General features: G+C 38.5%; 1 protein-coding gene across 1 annotated transcript; it reads right to left on the minus strand.

The window, feature by feature from the left end:
* Window positions 1-13,765, minus strand: LOC110955609 (mimecan-like). The gene is made up of 6 exons (XM_022200666.2): window positions 13,562-13,765; window positions 6,233-6,296; window positions 5,115-5,279; window positions 4,136-4,338; window positions 2,859-2,951; window positions 1-2,698 (listed from the first exon to the last, which is right to left on the minus strand). The coding sequence occupies exons 1-6, from the start codon at window positions 13,712-13,714 to the stop codon at window positions 2,528-2,530; spliced, it is 849 nt and encodes a 282-aa protein (XP_022056358.1). The 5' UTR covers window positions 13,715-13,765; the 3' UTR covers window positions 1-2,527.

Raw genomic sequence — 13,765 nt, forward strand, 5'->3', positions numbered from 1 at the left:
TTCTAAATAAAAAAAGTTTAACTTTATTCAAATATCTTTGAACACAGCCATGTCACATACACGTCTTCTTGTACACCACCGTCTTATTCACATCAGTATTAACCTGTAAAGTTATTTTTATTACTGGAAGGGAAGAGTTAGAGACAAAAGCGAGACACGGGAAAAAGCAGACGAAAGGAGAGGTGAGTAACTTTCACATTACTATAGTTCATAGATACGTTGAGCCCCAGTTCTCTTCAACTGGAGTCTATAAATTAAAAAAACAAAGTGGAGCTAAATCACAACGTACGTTAGAAAGCCTGCAGCTGGACATATCTACATGGTCACTGCCCTTATGGAGGCATCTTAAGAGAATAATTAAAAGTAACATAAAGCCACACAACAGCGCTTTCCACTCAGCCGGGATCTTTGTGACGTCTCAAAAAATAAGACTACAGATCAACATGCGGGTATCAAGTATTCTTTTTGTTTGCTTGAAATCGCCTAAATCCTCCTCTCTTAATATCGTGTAAAAATATTAAAGGGGCCAGACGTTTTAGTAATTTTCCGACACTCAAACACTGTTAGACGTCTTCTATACAAGACCAAATATCTAGAACTTGTATGTAAAAATGTCTCCTGCGACTCGTAAACCCACAGACTGTAGCCTTTGTTGCTAAGGTTGCTGCTAAAATTGCTCAGAAGTTGATGTTTTGAGTGAAGAAAGACAAAAACGGTCATCAGGAGGAGGGTTTGTAAAAGATGAGCTGAAACTGAGGGCAGGGATACAGTAAATGTGTTTTTTTTTTTTTTTTTTTTCCACGCTATCATGCAAAAAATATGCAAATAAAGTCCCAAGATAAACATATTGGGTAGGAAACGTGCACAACGTGTCCCCTTTAACTGCAAAAACATTTAGATTTACTCAAAAAATAGATTCAGACATTGTCTGTTTACCCCCTGCGACCCTACAAAGAAGTATGAAAAGGATGCATTGATTGTCTGCTTGTTTAGTTTCGTGTTAGCTCAATCAATTTAATACAGTTTAAAGTCTGCAAAATTTATAATGAAGCGTAATTCTGCAACATCATTAAATATTAAACTGGGAACTGGCAGTTTAAATGGCTGTTGACTGAGAGAGGCGAAATCTGTTATGTGTTTTTACACTTAAAGAAAAACAAGCTTTGTTTAACCCCATTCTAAAACATTTTGTCATTGATATAAGTACATTTTTCTTTGCTCCTAAGCAGTCTGTAGTATATCAAGATGTTTCTGTCATTGGACAAAGAGTAAGAAAACATGGAGCTGTTCTGTTGTAAACTAATTGCAGCAACAAATAAGCCTGAGGGCTGCGCTAAGCTGCATGGATACCTTGGTTTGGACCATTTTCTCTCTGATTAATACAGATTACTGGCTTGTTATATCTGCAGATCTGCTGAGTTGTACCTCAGTAATCCCATTAAACAGCTGGTGATGCAGAAAATGCATAAATGTTTCTATTGTTTCTATTCAAGCCGTATCATTTATTTTACTTTGATTTGACCAGAAGTTAAAGTAACGGAGCTGCACCTGAATGGACTTCCTTAAAGTGCAGCTGTTACATTAGAAATAAGTGGCTGCGTTGCATTTACTGTGTTGAACTGGCTGCGTAGTACAGCCCTCAGCTGACTGATGGCTGCAGGTTAGTGTTTGTGTTGGTTCGAGGTCACAGGCATTTTCTTTGGTTTCATTCATTCAGGTGTCAGAGCGTCAGGTCAAAGTGAAACAATAAACTGGACAGTCAGAGCCGAGGTATTGCACTGCTCCACTCATTCAAGGGGTTGCATTCGTTGTACCGGCAGTTTGTTTGTCCTTTCAGCTCGTTGGTTACAGTCCCAGAGCTGATGCCTTTAGTGTTGATGGAGCCAAAGGCTGTGTTTTTGTTAACTGTGAATGGGGATGTACGGCAAAGTGTTTGTCTTCATATTCTGATTTTAGACACTGTTGGACAGACTCCTCATGTCTTCTCAAGTAGTTTTACATGAAATCATGTGAGTTTGACGCTCAACAACTCTCATGTTAAACTTTTAAACTGGGGATGCTCTGATCGGGCACCATGACAATAACTTCTGTGGAGGTTAATGACCTGCTGACAGAGCTCATGTTGTGCTCTACTTTAACACTTGTATAATGGTGGATGTAAATGTAGGATCAGGTTAGGTTCATGCAATCAGTTTAAAATACTCTGATTGACCCTGATATTGATCTCTAAGGTCATCTCAGAACATCCCTAGTTTAAATGCGTGCTCCTCTCTGGTAGGCAGTAAAAGTAAAAAGCCCTTACATGAGTTGAGAAACACCTTCGTTCTACACCTTCAGTCCAGTGAATGGTTTCATTTCGACCTGACAGTGAAACAAGCTGTTGGTTGGTTTGCTGAAGTAAAAACGTCTTTATCCCCACCATGGGACCAGCTCCCCAAAATCCAGACCTTCACGGCATCCCCCATCTCTCCGTTGTGGGAAATTTGCTCCATCAGCAACAAATGGACTACAGTAAAGTTCTGCCTCCTCAGCGGTACCGTCCGACAGGCAGGACTTTCATACAGGTGAAGCTGTCGGGGTACTTGGACAGCAGCACTGGGTTGCCGTCCATACGGACCTCACTGAGGCTTGGTCGTAGATAGTAGGTGTCATTGGACCTGCAGAAGGTGTCTATGTTCACGTCAGTGATGTTGTTGTTCTGGAGGAAATAGGAAACGATGTTTAGTAACATTGTTCTGTAACGCTGATTGAAATATCGCTATCGAGTGTAGACCACAACTTTTTACAGCAATTAGAGGATGTCAGTTGTGTCCAGATTTAATTTGTGTGTATATATTGTGTCAGTAGAAGGTACAAACCTGTAGGTGTAAGATGCGAACACTCTCTGGGATGTGTGGAACTGCTTCTAGCTGGTTGTCAGCCAGAAACAAGTTCATCAGCTTGGTTAGTTTCTGTAGGGAGGAATATATGCACATAGACATTGTGAATTAAATAGTTAGTTGACTTGCCACAGACATGCTAAATATACCTGATTATAATCCACATACTGTTTCAACCTGATATATTTTGGTAATGCTAAATTAGTGATTGTTAGTTAAATGGATCTTTAAATGGATTTCCAATAATCTGTATGTCTGCATTATGGCTCCACGTGGAAAAGAATTGACAAAAGAACTGAACAATCTGACTGTGAGACTTCACAAAGATGGAAAAAGATCCAGGAAGATCAATGAGTAACTAAAAATCAGTGAACCACAGTGTCAGTAGTAATCAGGCGGTCTAGAATGAGTCATAGTAGGACTAATCAAGACTGCAGAGGTTGTCTTCTTAAAGTGACTCCACAGACAATGAACTACTTTCATAATCTAGCTGTGAAAAACCGACGGCAGCTGCTTCAGACTTGGTTCAGGAGGTATCAGTGGAAATCAGAGTTTCTGTGAAGCTCAGACAATGAAATGAACTTCAAAACCTCAACCTCTGTGGAGGGAGGACAAGAAAAACATCCTTGTTGCTGTTTGGTAGAAAACTTGAGAGTGAAACTTTCATAAGGAACATTAAAAGAAGCTTTTTTGGTCATATGAAGACAAATTTCTTGGGATATTTTATGCATGTTTGGTTCGTACCTGACCAGGGCTATGACAGTGAATGCATAGTCCTGACAGTGAAACATGGAGGTAGGAGTGTGTTGGGGAGGTGATATTCATAGTGTCATTAAAATTAAAGGTATACGTACAAAATATTATCTCATGTCACTTTTTAGTTCACTTCCTAATGGTTGATAAATAGTAGGGGTGGCCCGAATAGCAATTTCTGGGCTACGGATATTCGGCCCCGATTAGTGATGAATATCCGAATATTTGGATCGGATCGTAATGTCCGACGAGGAGGGGGATGACACACGAAGGGACGAGTTGAATACTGATCATGTGACCTCATCTGACGGGGGAATCCAAATATTCGTATCTCCAAATAAATTTTCGGATACCATCATAACAACCGAATATTCGGATATTCGGGTACAGCCCTAATAAATAGTTCTGATGGTCAGTACTAAATGATTTGCCACAGTGCCCAACCTTTAAGTCAGGTTGGGACATTGCTAACTGAAAAGTATGGTGGGATGATGATAATGTACCTTGAAAGCGTTGGCCTTGACACCCTTGGTTTTGAGGAGGTTGTAGTTGGCGTTGAAGGATGTGAGTTTGGTGGGAAGCATCGGAAGTTTGACCAGCCTGTTCTCGGCCAAAGATAGTTCCTCCAGCAGGCTTAGCTTCGAGAACGCTCCATCTTCAATCTCGGAGATCATGTTCCCCGTCAGGTCAATCCTCTTCAGAGTCACTGTACATGGATGGACGAAAAAAAAAACAGAGTCACTGATATTTTAGATGTTGCTTTTGTTTTTTCTGTATTAATGTTCCATCATATGTTCATATCCATCTTTGTTAGTCTCAAGCAAACCATGTGCTGAGCTAAACCATGCAAATTGTGACTTGACTTGTCTGTAGATTAACCGTCTGAAGCAGTATTGAGGCATTTTTATTGCTCCTATCACACTTTTCTTTACTGGATTCATTCTTCACAACAACAAAAAAGTCCTGCATCGCTAAGGAAATGGAACAACCATGGCTAGAAGGAGAGAGAACTCTGATTTTTTTAAAAAAAATTTTCTTTTAAATTCTGTGCAGTGAAAAATGAGAAAACCCAGAAACTGCTTGGAGTAATGACTGGTAGTCGACACAACTGTCATTTTGTAGAGATGGTACATTGCATTGTGGGTTTGTCCATGACTCAGACTAAACTTTCTTCTATCCATTGTGTAATTTTAGAAGCCACTATTTAGCGGATAGATCCAAATGCTCAGAATTTGGACAGTTTGAGTAAATGTAGGACACTGTCCAGTTAATGAGTGATTGCAGACATATTCGCGAAACTTATCTTGACCTGTGAAAGTGTTTCAGTGCCACTTTAGTAGAGCTACAAATAGCTCTATAATGGCTTTCTTCAAATAGCAGAACACAGCAGTCCCATCAACTTGCTGCAAGCTGTCAGTCTTTGCCAACGTGACTCAACTGGATCATCAACCAGCTGTAAGAAGTCACAGATTTCAGACTTACAGGTGTTAGCGAAGTCTTTGGTGCTGATCTTTTTGATCTTGTTGAAGCGGGCGTACAGGTAGGCGGTTTCTTTAGGCAGAGTGGGAACAGTTTTCATGTCTGGACTGACCTCCTCACAATACACCGACCCAGTCAGACAAACGCACAGCAGACATGTGGGGAGATCTGAAACACAGAAAGACCATATGAACATCATTCCTCCTTCAGAATAATATTTTCATGTCTTGTTTACCTTTAAGCAGGGACGTACCAATGAAATTTTATGTCTCTGATCCAACCAAATATAATTACTATTGGTAAGGAGTCCCAATTTTATACAGTTTTGCCCAACGATACACACTTCAACGACAGTAAATGAAATGACCAAAAAAAATCAGGCTTCAAATGAGAAACTCAGTGCAATCAAAAGTGAATACAGCTCTGAACACTGAAACTAAACTGAGTCCATCTGTGATTTCCAATCAGTCTAACTGCATTAACATGGTTTTAGTATGAGCCGTGAACAGTAGAACTTTCTCAGTTTTGGATTTATGAGCTGTACCTATGTCTTCATCATGGCTTCATGTGGAAAATAATTGCCAGAGGAAAGAAAAGATCTGATTGTGAGGCTTCACAATAGTAATAAAAGATACAGGAAGATCAGGTAAACACAGTGTCAGCAGTAATTAGGAGGTCTAGAAGGAGTCATAGTTCTACTAATCATGGCTGTAGTGGTCGTCCTCCTAAAATTACTCCACGGACAGTGAACTACCTTCACAGTGGCGGCTGCTTCAGACTCGGTACAGGAGTTATCAATGGAAATCAGAATTTCTATGAAGTTCAGCCAGTGTAGCGTCAACGTGGACTGAGGACTAAACAAACCTTTCTTCCTCAGATGGCCTGAGTTTGTTGCATTAAAGTGATAAAGTTTAGAATTAAGTGATTTTGCTTACTCACCTCTGCTAGAAACTGATCAAAATGAAGACAAACCTGACTATGCTGTTGATGGACTTTACCAGACCTTCAACCCACAAAGACTCAAAGCAACTCCAAACAACTGCAAAGTAACTGTAAACGTCTCTTCTCAGTTCAGTTACAATTTCCATTTGCAGGTAAGTTTATCCAAGTCTTGGTCTTACCGGCGGCGTCTCCTCCGTCTGGGATTGGGCTGTCATCGGGTTCATCAGCAGGAGGCAGCGCCCTCTGCAGGAGAAAACATGGGCCTGTTCATATATTGGTCGTCTCATTGGCTATAACAAAACATTCACACTTCCAGGGTTAGGAGGTGAACTTTGAAAATAAACTTCCACACTGAAGCGTGTCAGATTTTGATTAGAAACCAAATAAAGAATAATCCACTGAACCCCCAAAACTGTTTGCAGGTTTGAATGGTCTGCTGTCATTAAAAAAACAAACAACAATATTACACCAGTTATCAAAAAACTGAGACAGGTGTTGGATTTTCAGTTTGGTAAAAGTCTTTTGCCAATACTTCTGTGTCGTGTCATTTTGTAAAACTTTACCGAATCTATGCTTAAAATAGTCTGAATTATGTGGTCTACTTGTCTTATTTAAAAGCTTGTTAAAACTGAATCACTCTAGTAAGAGTATGAGAAGGTATTCAAAATGTAAGAAGTTAAACATTTATAGTGTGTGCAGTCACAGATTTTCTCCTGTAGTGGTATATCTGTGGCACATTTAGATTTTTTTTTTTTTATATTGCTGTAATTAATGAGCCCACAGTGAGGAAAAATATGACCGAAGAAAAAAAAAACAACAAAACAGCCAGAAAGTGCAGGTTGAGTCACTTGTTTTGAATCTGGTTTACCTTTGACGAATGTTAAAATGAGACTCATAAAATTAAGAAATTTTGATTAAATGTTCCAAGTTTTTGCTCATCACGCATCACAGATGATTAGCTGACAGCTGAAAGCCCTGTAGTTCTTTCTGTTTTAACACTTTCTGGGGCAATTTCTGACATTTCTGAAAAGACAAAAAAATTCTTTAAAACGTCATGGCAGGTTTTGGGATTCACAAGTTTGATTGAAAAATGGGCGACAGTTTATGGCCACCAGTGTATAGACTGAGATAAACCCATGAGTTTGTTTTGAAAAAAAGAACTTCAACTATTGGCCATTGTTGAAATATTTAGACTTTTAGTTTAAGAATAAACGGTTAAGGTAACTGAATGTGTGATAATCACTGAAGAACAAGAGCAGAAGTCTGTTGGGTCTTATGAAACATCAAGACTGTAAACACCACTCTAGTCTGCTCTGGTGGGGCGTAAAGATGAACTATGAGCCAGTCAGTCCAGCTTCTGTCACAGATCCATGAGTTTAACCCTTTAAACTTCAGTCAATTCCAGCCGTTTTCAGTACAAAAAATCGCTAATATTCTATTTTTAAATAAAAAAAATTACGAAAAATACGGGGAATATTGGACGCGCATCGGGAGGTGCATTTCCTTGAAAACGACCGATTCGGGGATTTTATACCGACTTCAGGACATGTTTTGGACAAAATAGTTCACTGGCTTGTGTCATCTGATGTAAAAGGTTGGATTATAGCCGTTTTTTGTGGAATCTTTTTTTTTGTGTGTAATAATAAACCCGGAAATGTGAGTCGCGCTGTGTGCTTTGAAGCCGTGTATAGAGAACGGATGGATGAATATTTGTTTTTGTCGGACAAATGTGTTTTTCTCACCCGCTGTGGTAATCGCATCTGAAAGTGGTTTATACCGGCGGATTCATGAGAATCTAAGCTTTCCATCGGTGTATAGTGTTTGTATAATCGCGTTTGCACCCGTCGGACATTCCTGAAATTCCTATGCAAATTAGTAGGTGTACCGCCGGCGGTACACTGAAGCTTAAAGGGTTAAAGGATTATAAACACTAAAACACTGTATAACAGGTTATAGCAATATGAATTGTTTGGCTCTGACATATCATCATGGGCCGACCAGGATTATGTGCTTGGATTTATTTGATTGGCCAGTCCACCACTGTGTTGGAGGATGTTTGATGGAGCTTAGCGAAAATCTCAGCTAACTTTTTTCTGTTTTGTTTTGGCCACAGTTGCTGCATGTTGTCCGTCAGTGTGACAACACTGTGATCTAACAAGGACATTGTAATATAGCTGGCAACTTATGCAAGATGAATGATTCTAGTTATCAGACTTGGTAATCTCCACTGTCAGTGAGCCATAACCAGGCTAAAGTAGAACCGGTATGACGTTGAAGTGTAGAACCAATTAGAATCAGGCTGGTGACCTGGTTGTGCACTTTAAGGTGGTACATTTCCAGTTCCAACAGTTCCAAGAGGCAGATTCCATCAGTTCCTAAACAAATTGCACTCATGCTAGTTTTTAAACAGAGTATTGAAAACGCCAACCATCTGTGCCATGTGTCATTAGCATCAGATGAGCAAAAACTTTGTTTTGGCAATTTCTGCTCAAAACACTTTACAAAGACAGAACGGGGCTCTGCTACTGTTACAGTAAAGTAGATAAAGTAAACCCCAAAAATATTCACAGCCAAAGCAGGTTTGAAATGGTACTTTTTGTCCAAGTACCCACAGTCTTAAAGGTTTCCTACACCCTAATAGTACTTAGAATACAGAGATGTTGTTGGGCTTTAAGCTAGCAAAGGGCCACCATGACAGACTTCTGTGGAGGTTAATGACTTCTTGCTCATTTATTGAAGACGACTTGGAATCTCGGACCATGTTCCTGTAGCTGAGCCTCTTTGGTAACCAAGTGAATGTCACATTTATGCAGTGAAATGTAGCTCTATCAGTATATGAAACACTTTGTTTGATACTTTTAGCGATTACTCGATTGATTGATGACGCGGCTGACTATTGGCTAAGATAAGTGCTTTAAATTTGTGTCCCTTGTGGAAACATTACATGAACAGAGATTCTCTATTTTTGTTTTGAAACAGTAAACACAGACTTTCAGTAACTATTCTGCTTTTTGAGACTCTTTACAGCTGGATAAAACAACTTTTACTGTCCTGATAACAGAAATTTGCAATTTCACAACAAAAACTAGTCTGTTTCCACCTTCACTGAAAGGGATGTAAAATGCATTAATTCATCAAGTTTTTAAGTGTTTGTTGATGGACAGAGATGGACAGTAATACCATGAAAATGTTGCTTAAATTTAGAGTACAATCAGAAGAATGTACCATTATCTTAAAAGTACTCAATGCAGAAAAATACTTCCTGTGGCCGTTACAATTACTGTTATAGTCTGTCATTAGATTATTTATAGGTAAATGTATGACAACATCTTTTGGACACTACCTTCACACATGCAGAACCCATAAACTGGTCTTTTAGCCTCTGACCTCAGAAACCCTTCGACCTTTCGGTGTTTTCAAACACTTCATCCGTGAACCTGAAGGGTCTGAAGATGGCTCCTGGTAAATACATCCTCTGAACTCTCAGCAGTTTGTGGAAGTTTTCTGCTTCTGTCACATGTCTACTCACTGAGGACTCGTTTTTCACTGCAATCCTAAAGTCATGCACCTCTATAACATCCATAAAAGGAGAGAGGACTGATTGTTTGTTTGCTGACAAAAAATGTGGAATCAGTTTATCTATCATTTTTCCTAATTCTCAAAGTTGTCAACAATGCTGGAAAAAAACGGAGGTTCTGCATATTATAGATGTTTTGCTACGAACAGATTTAGTTAGTTTTCATATTGTGTAAACACTGCCTGCAGTTCAGCTGAAAACTCTAATTTCTAGTTTTTTTAAAAAAATTGTTAAAATAAGACCTGTAGAATAAAGCATTTTAGATGAATTATCCTGTTTTTAAGCTTAGATAGGATCATCCAAAAGCTGAAAATCTAGCTCTAATTAATGCTTTTATATTGGTGATTTTTTTTTTCAAACATAGCATGCTTTGTAAACCTGCTGGTGTGTTTTGGGTTGTTGGTCAAAGCTGACTCACTCAAATGCTCCACAGTTGTGCTGAAAAGTACAATTTCTTTTGTCTTCAGGTCATTTTGCATCACTGTCTGATCATTTAGCATAATTCTGTGGTCATTTTTGCGACACTTTCTGACCATTTTGCATAATTTTCTTGTTGTTTTGCGTTACTTTCCGGTCATTTTACATAATTTTGTGGTCCTTTTGCATAATATTATGGTTATTTTTCGTAACTTTCTGGTCATTGTGCGTTACTTTGTTTTTCATTTTGCATAATTTTCTGGTCATTTTGTGTCACTCGGGTAATTTTGCACAATGTTCTGATTATTTCACCTTTTTTGGTAATTTTGCATCAATTTCCGATTATTTTGCATAATTTTGTGTTAATTTCGCATCACTTTCTGGTATAATTTTCTGGAAATTTGCATAATTTTCTGGTCATTTTGCGTTACTTTCTGGTCATTTTGCATAATTGTCTGGTTATTCTGCATAATTTTCTGATGATTTTGCATAATTTTGTGGCTATTTTGCATAATTTTCTGGTCGTTTTGCATAATTTTCTGGTGATTTTGCACACCTTTCTGGTAATTTTCCTTCTCTTACTGGTCATTTTGCACCGTGTTCAAAATGTTCTAATTTTTTCTGGTAATTTTTCACCACTTTACATAATCTGATTAGAGCAAAATGTTTATTTTTGGATTTTTTTTAGGCGAGACATATAGATTAAAGTGAAATGTCATCGATTCTAAGCCCTCTGATGGACTGATTCCTCGCAAATGATTAATTCGGGCACCATCAGAGATTTGAATATGCCACAATTCTTTCCGTTTGTCTGCTTTCTGACTAATAAATGGTGTAATTTGGCTGTTTTTTGTTGAAAACAACATGCCTTTCAACCCACCTGGCAGGTGTAGAGTGTTAGTCTTTAAACTGCGGTTTCTCGGTAACTTAAGTAAACCATCTGCCTGTTAATCTGAGGGGCTCGTCTTCAGGGTAAAACCAACAAAGAAGAGAAATTTAAAGCTACCAGTAAACTAACTGCCCGTGAAAGTCCTCCGTCACCACATGTTTAGTCTAATGTTGGTTTATTCTCCACCATCAAAGAGTCTCTAAACTAGCCCAGAACCGTAGACTCAGAGGTTAACTTCATAAACCTCCTCTTGGTGGTTAATTGTGGCGGCGGCGGAGGGTTTGGGGGGGGATGTTTCTGAACAGTCTGGCACTGACGGAGGTTTGTATGAAAAACAGCTGCTCCCAAATGAAGTTCATTAAAAGTGAAGTTACAGCCGTTCATTCTCACGCTTTGGGCTTGTGGGCGCTTCTCTTTCTGCGAGTGTTTCCCACAGATCAGATCAGGGCTTAGATATGGTCCATCCAGAGGTTTCATTAAAGGTTAGGGTTGAGTTATTATCTGTTGATGGAACGAAGCGCTGACAGGTTGTTCTGTTAACACGTAGAAATCAGATTAACCGACTAAACCATGAAGATCATCAACAGATTAATAGATGTTAAGTGTGGGCTACATTCAGGGCAAACTACTCCTCCCTCTTTGGAATCTATTACATCCACACGTCCTTTTAACCCTTTAGAACCCAGCTTTAACTCCGCTTTAGCCCAAGTTACAGACAAGTCATTATCGTTTTAACAACTAAGTATTTCCACAGAATGGCTGCAACTGTGGTACATGATAAAAGATTCACAGCAACACAGTGAGATGTACCAGTACTACACAATGTAGAACTCATGAGTGTTTACTTTTCAAGGGTCACTGTTTGATAATGTTCAGGAAATATAAGTATTTAATGGAGCACCACTGCCTCCAATTTCCTGTACTGTGAATGCAGCTCGTTAAATATAACGCTAACGAATTTGGGTGACTTGTGTGAAGAGTTTTTTTATTTTTTTTTTTACATTTCCGTTTTCATTCTTGATTGGCGGTAGATTTGAAACCAGATAAGATAGATCCATCGTTCTTTCTGAGGGAGTTGGGGGTCTCAGAGGGCTCAAAATAAACAAAGTGCAAAAATCTTTCTGAACGAGACAAGATATTGTGTAGCTTTTTTTTTAAAACAAATTTGAGGGATACAGCTATGCAGTTTCTGTAGTTTGACATGGTTTATTGCGCTTTTAAGCATTTTATTGTAGTAGTTGAGACATAAGTCAGTTTGTATTATGTATTAAAACTTGGGATATAAGGGTTATATTGATGTAAAGCAAATAAAAATACTACAGGATGTAAAAATGAAGGAATATGTCCTGGAAGCTCTTCAAGGGTTAATTGTCTCAAATATTCAGATTTTCTCAGCCTGTTTCATATAAAACTGGATTTATCAGGGCTGATGGAAACGTTGTTTCTCAAATGTTGGTGATATTTAATGTTTGCAATTTTAATTTAGTTATTCTTCTAACTTTTGTTTGCATTTATTATCTTCAAACCCCAAAGCTGTCGGGAGGTTTGGAAGACGTTATCTTTAAAAAAAAAAAAAAAAAAAAAATTCAAAAATAAATAAATGACACCACTTATCAGTCAGAAACTGTAAAAATATTAAAATCATCTGATCTTCAACCTTTCAATAATTTTTGAGCTGCTCGTCATGCCATGTGAACTTCATGTGATATTTCTCAAAAACATACTTTATTCTGAATGTTTCATTTAAAAAAAAGCAAAAATAAACAATTTACTCAAGCCAGAATCTGTAAAAAAAAAGCAAAAACTAAAAATTCTTTGATCCTCGATGCAACCTGTGAAGCCTTTAGTGACTCAGATCTGACCAACAGTCACTTAGAAAACATTCAGAAAGTTTTCATCTTAACTGCAGAATCACCCAAATAAAAAACCCTCATTAGAGCTAAAAAACTATTTAAAAAAAAAACTTAAAAATTCATCAGATTTTCAGCCGTTGGATGATCCTGGAACTGCTCACATGTGATCTGTAGGCCATTCGGGAAAATTAACCGAATCTGAGCTTAAAACTGACACATTTTATCCAAATCGCTTTAATCTAGATGCATAAAGACATAAATTCAGAGAGTTTTGGGCTGAACTGCAGGCAGTGTTTACAGAGAGCAGAGAGGAGACGAAGAGGGAAACTTCTAAAAAATGCAAATGGTTAAATATCTGCAGTTTGTAGATCCTTCATAGCAAGCAAGAAATGCACACAAATTGTTCAAAATTCAAAAATAAAATTGGACAGGGTCTGATTAGTAATATTTAATGTAACGAGCAGAACGTTTGTGCCTTAAATTTAATTTCTTACACAGAATTGCAAAAAATTCTCTTGCATCAACTTCAGTCAATTTGGGGCATTGAGAGAGAAAATGTAAGAATTAATGCTGCAAGAACAAACCGAGTCAAAAACCACAGGTAAAAGTTTGGAAAAAGGTGAAATAAAAGCGTAACTTTGCACAAAAATGTTTCCTAAATGTGCATTTTCTGTTCCAGTGACAGTTTAGACGACAAATCAAACCGAACTGTTAAATATTGGTCCAAACTTCCACAATATTAGTGCTGAAGAAAAAGCTTTAAAGTCCTCACCCTGGCTCTCCTGGATTTCAAATGGTCCGTGAAGTATCCACCGAGCTGCCGGCCGGTCAGAGCTCCGGGTATCAGCTGTTGGTCCTCGGACCTCCTGGCCGAAGCCACCAGCAGCCACGGCAGCAGAACGCAGGTGAGCAGGAGCGTCTTCATGCTGTCCGAGGATGATGCTCTACGAACCTCTGGCTGGATGCGTCCAATGAC

This window comes from Acanthochromis polyacanthus, chromosome 5 (assembly GCF_021347895.1).
Source record: "Acanthochromis polyacanthus isolate Apoly-LR-REF ecotype Palm Island chromosome 5, KAUST_Apoly_ChrSc, whole genome shotgun sequence".
Lineage (NCBI taxonomy): Eukaryota > Metazoa > Chordata > Actinopteri > Pomacentridae > Acanthochromis > Acanthochromis polyacanthus.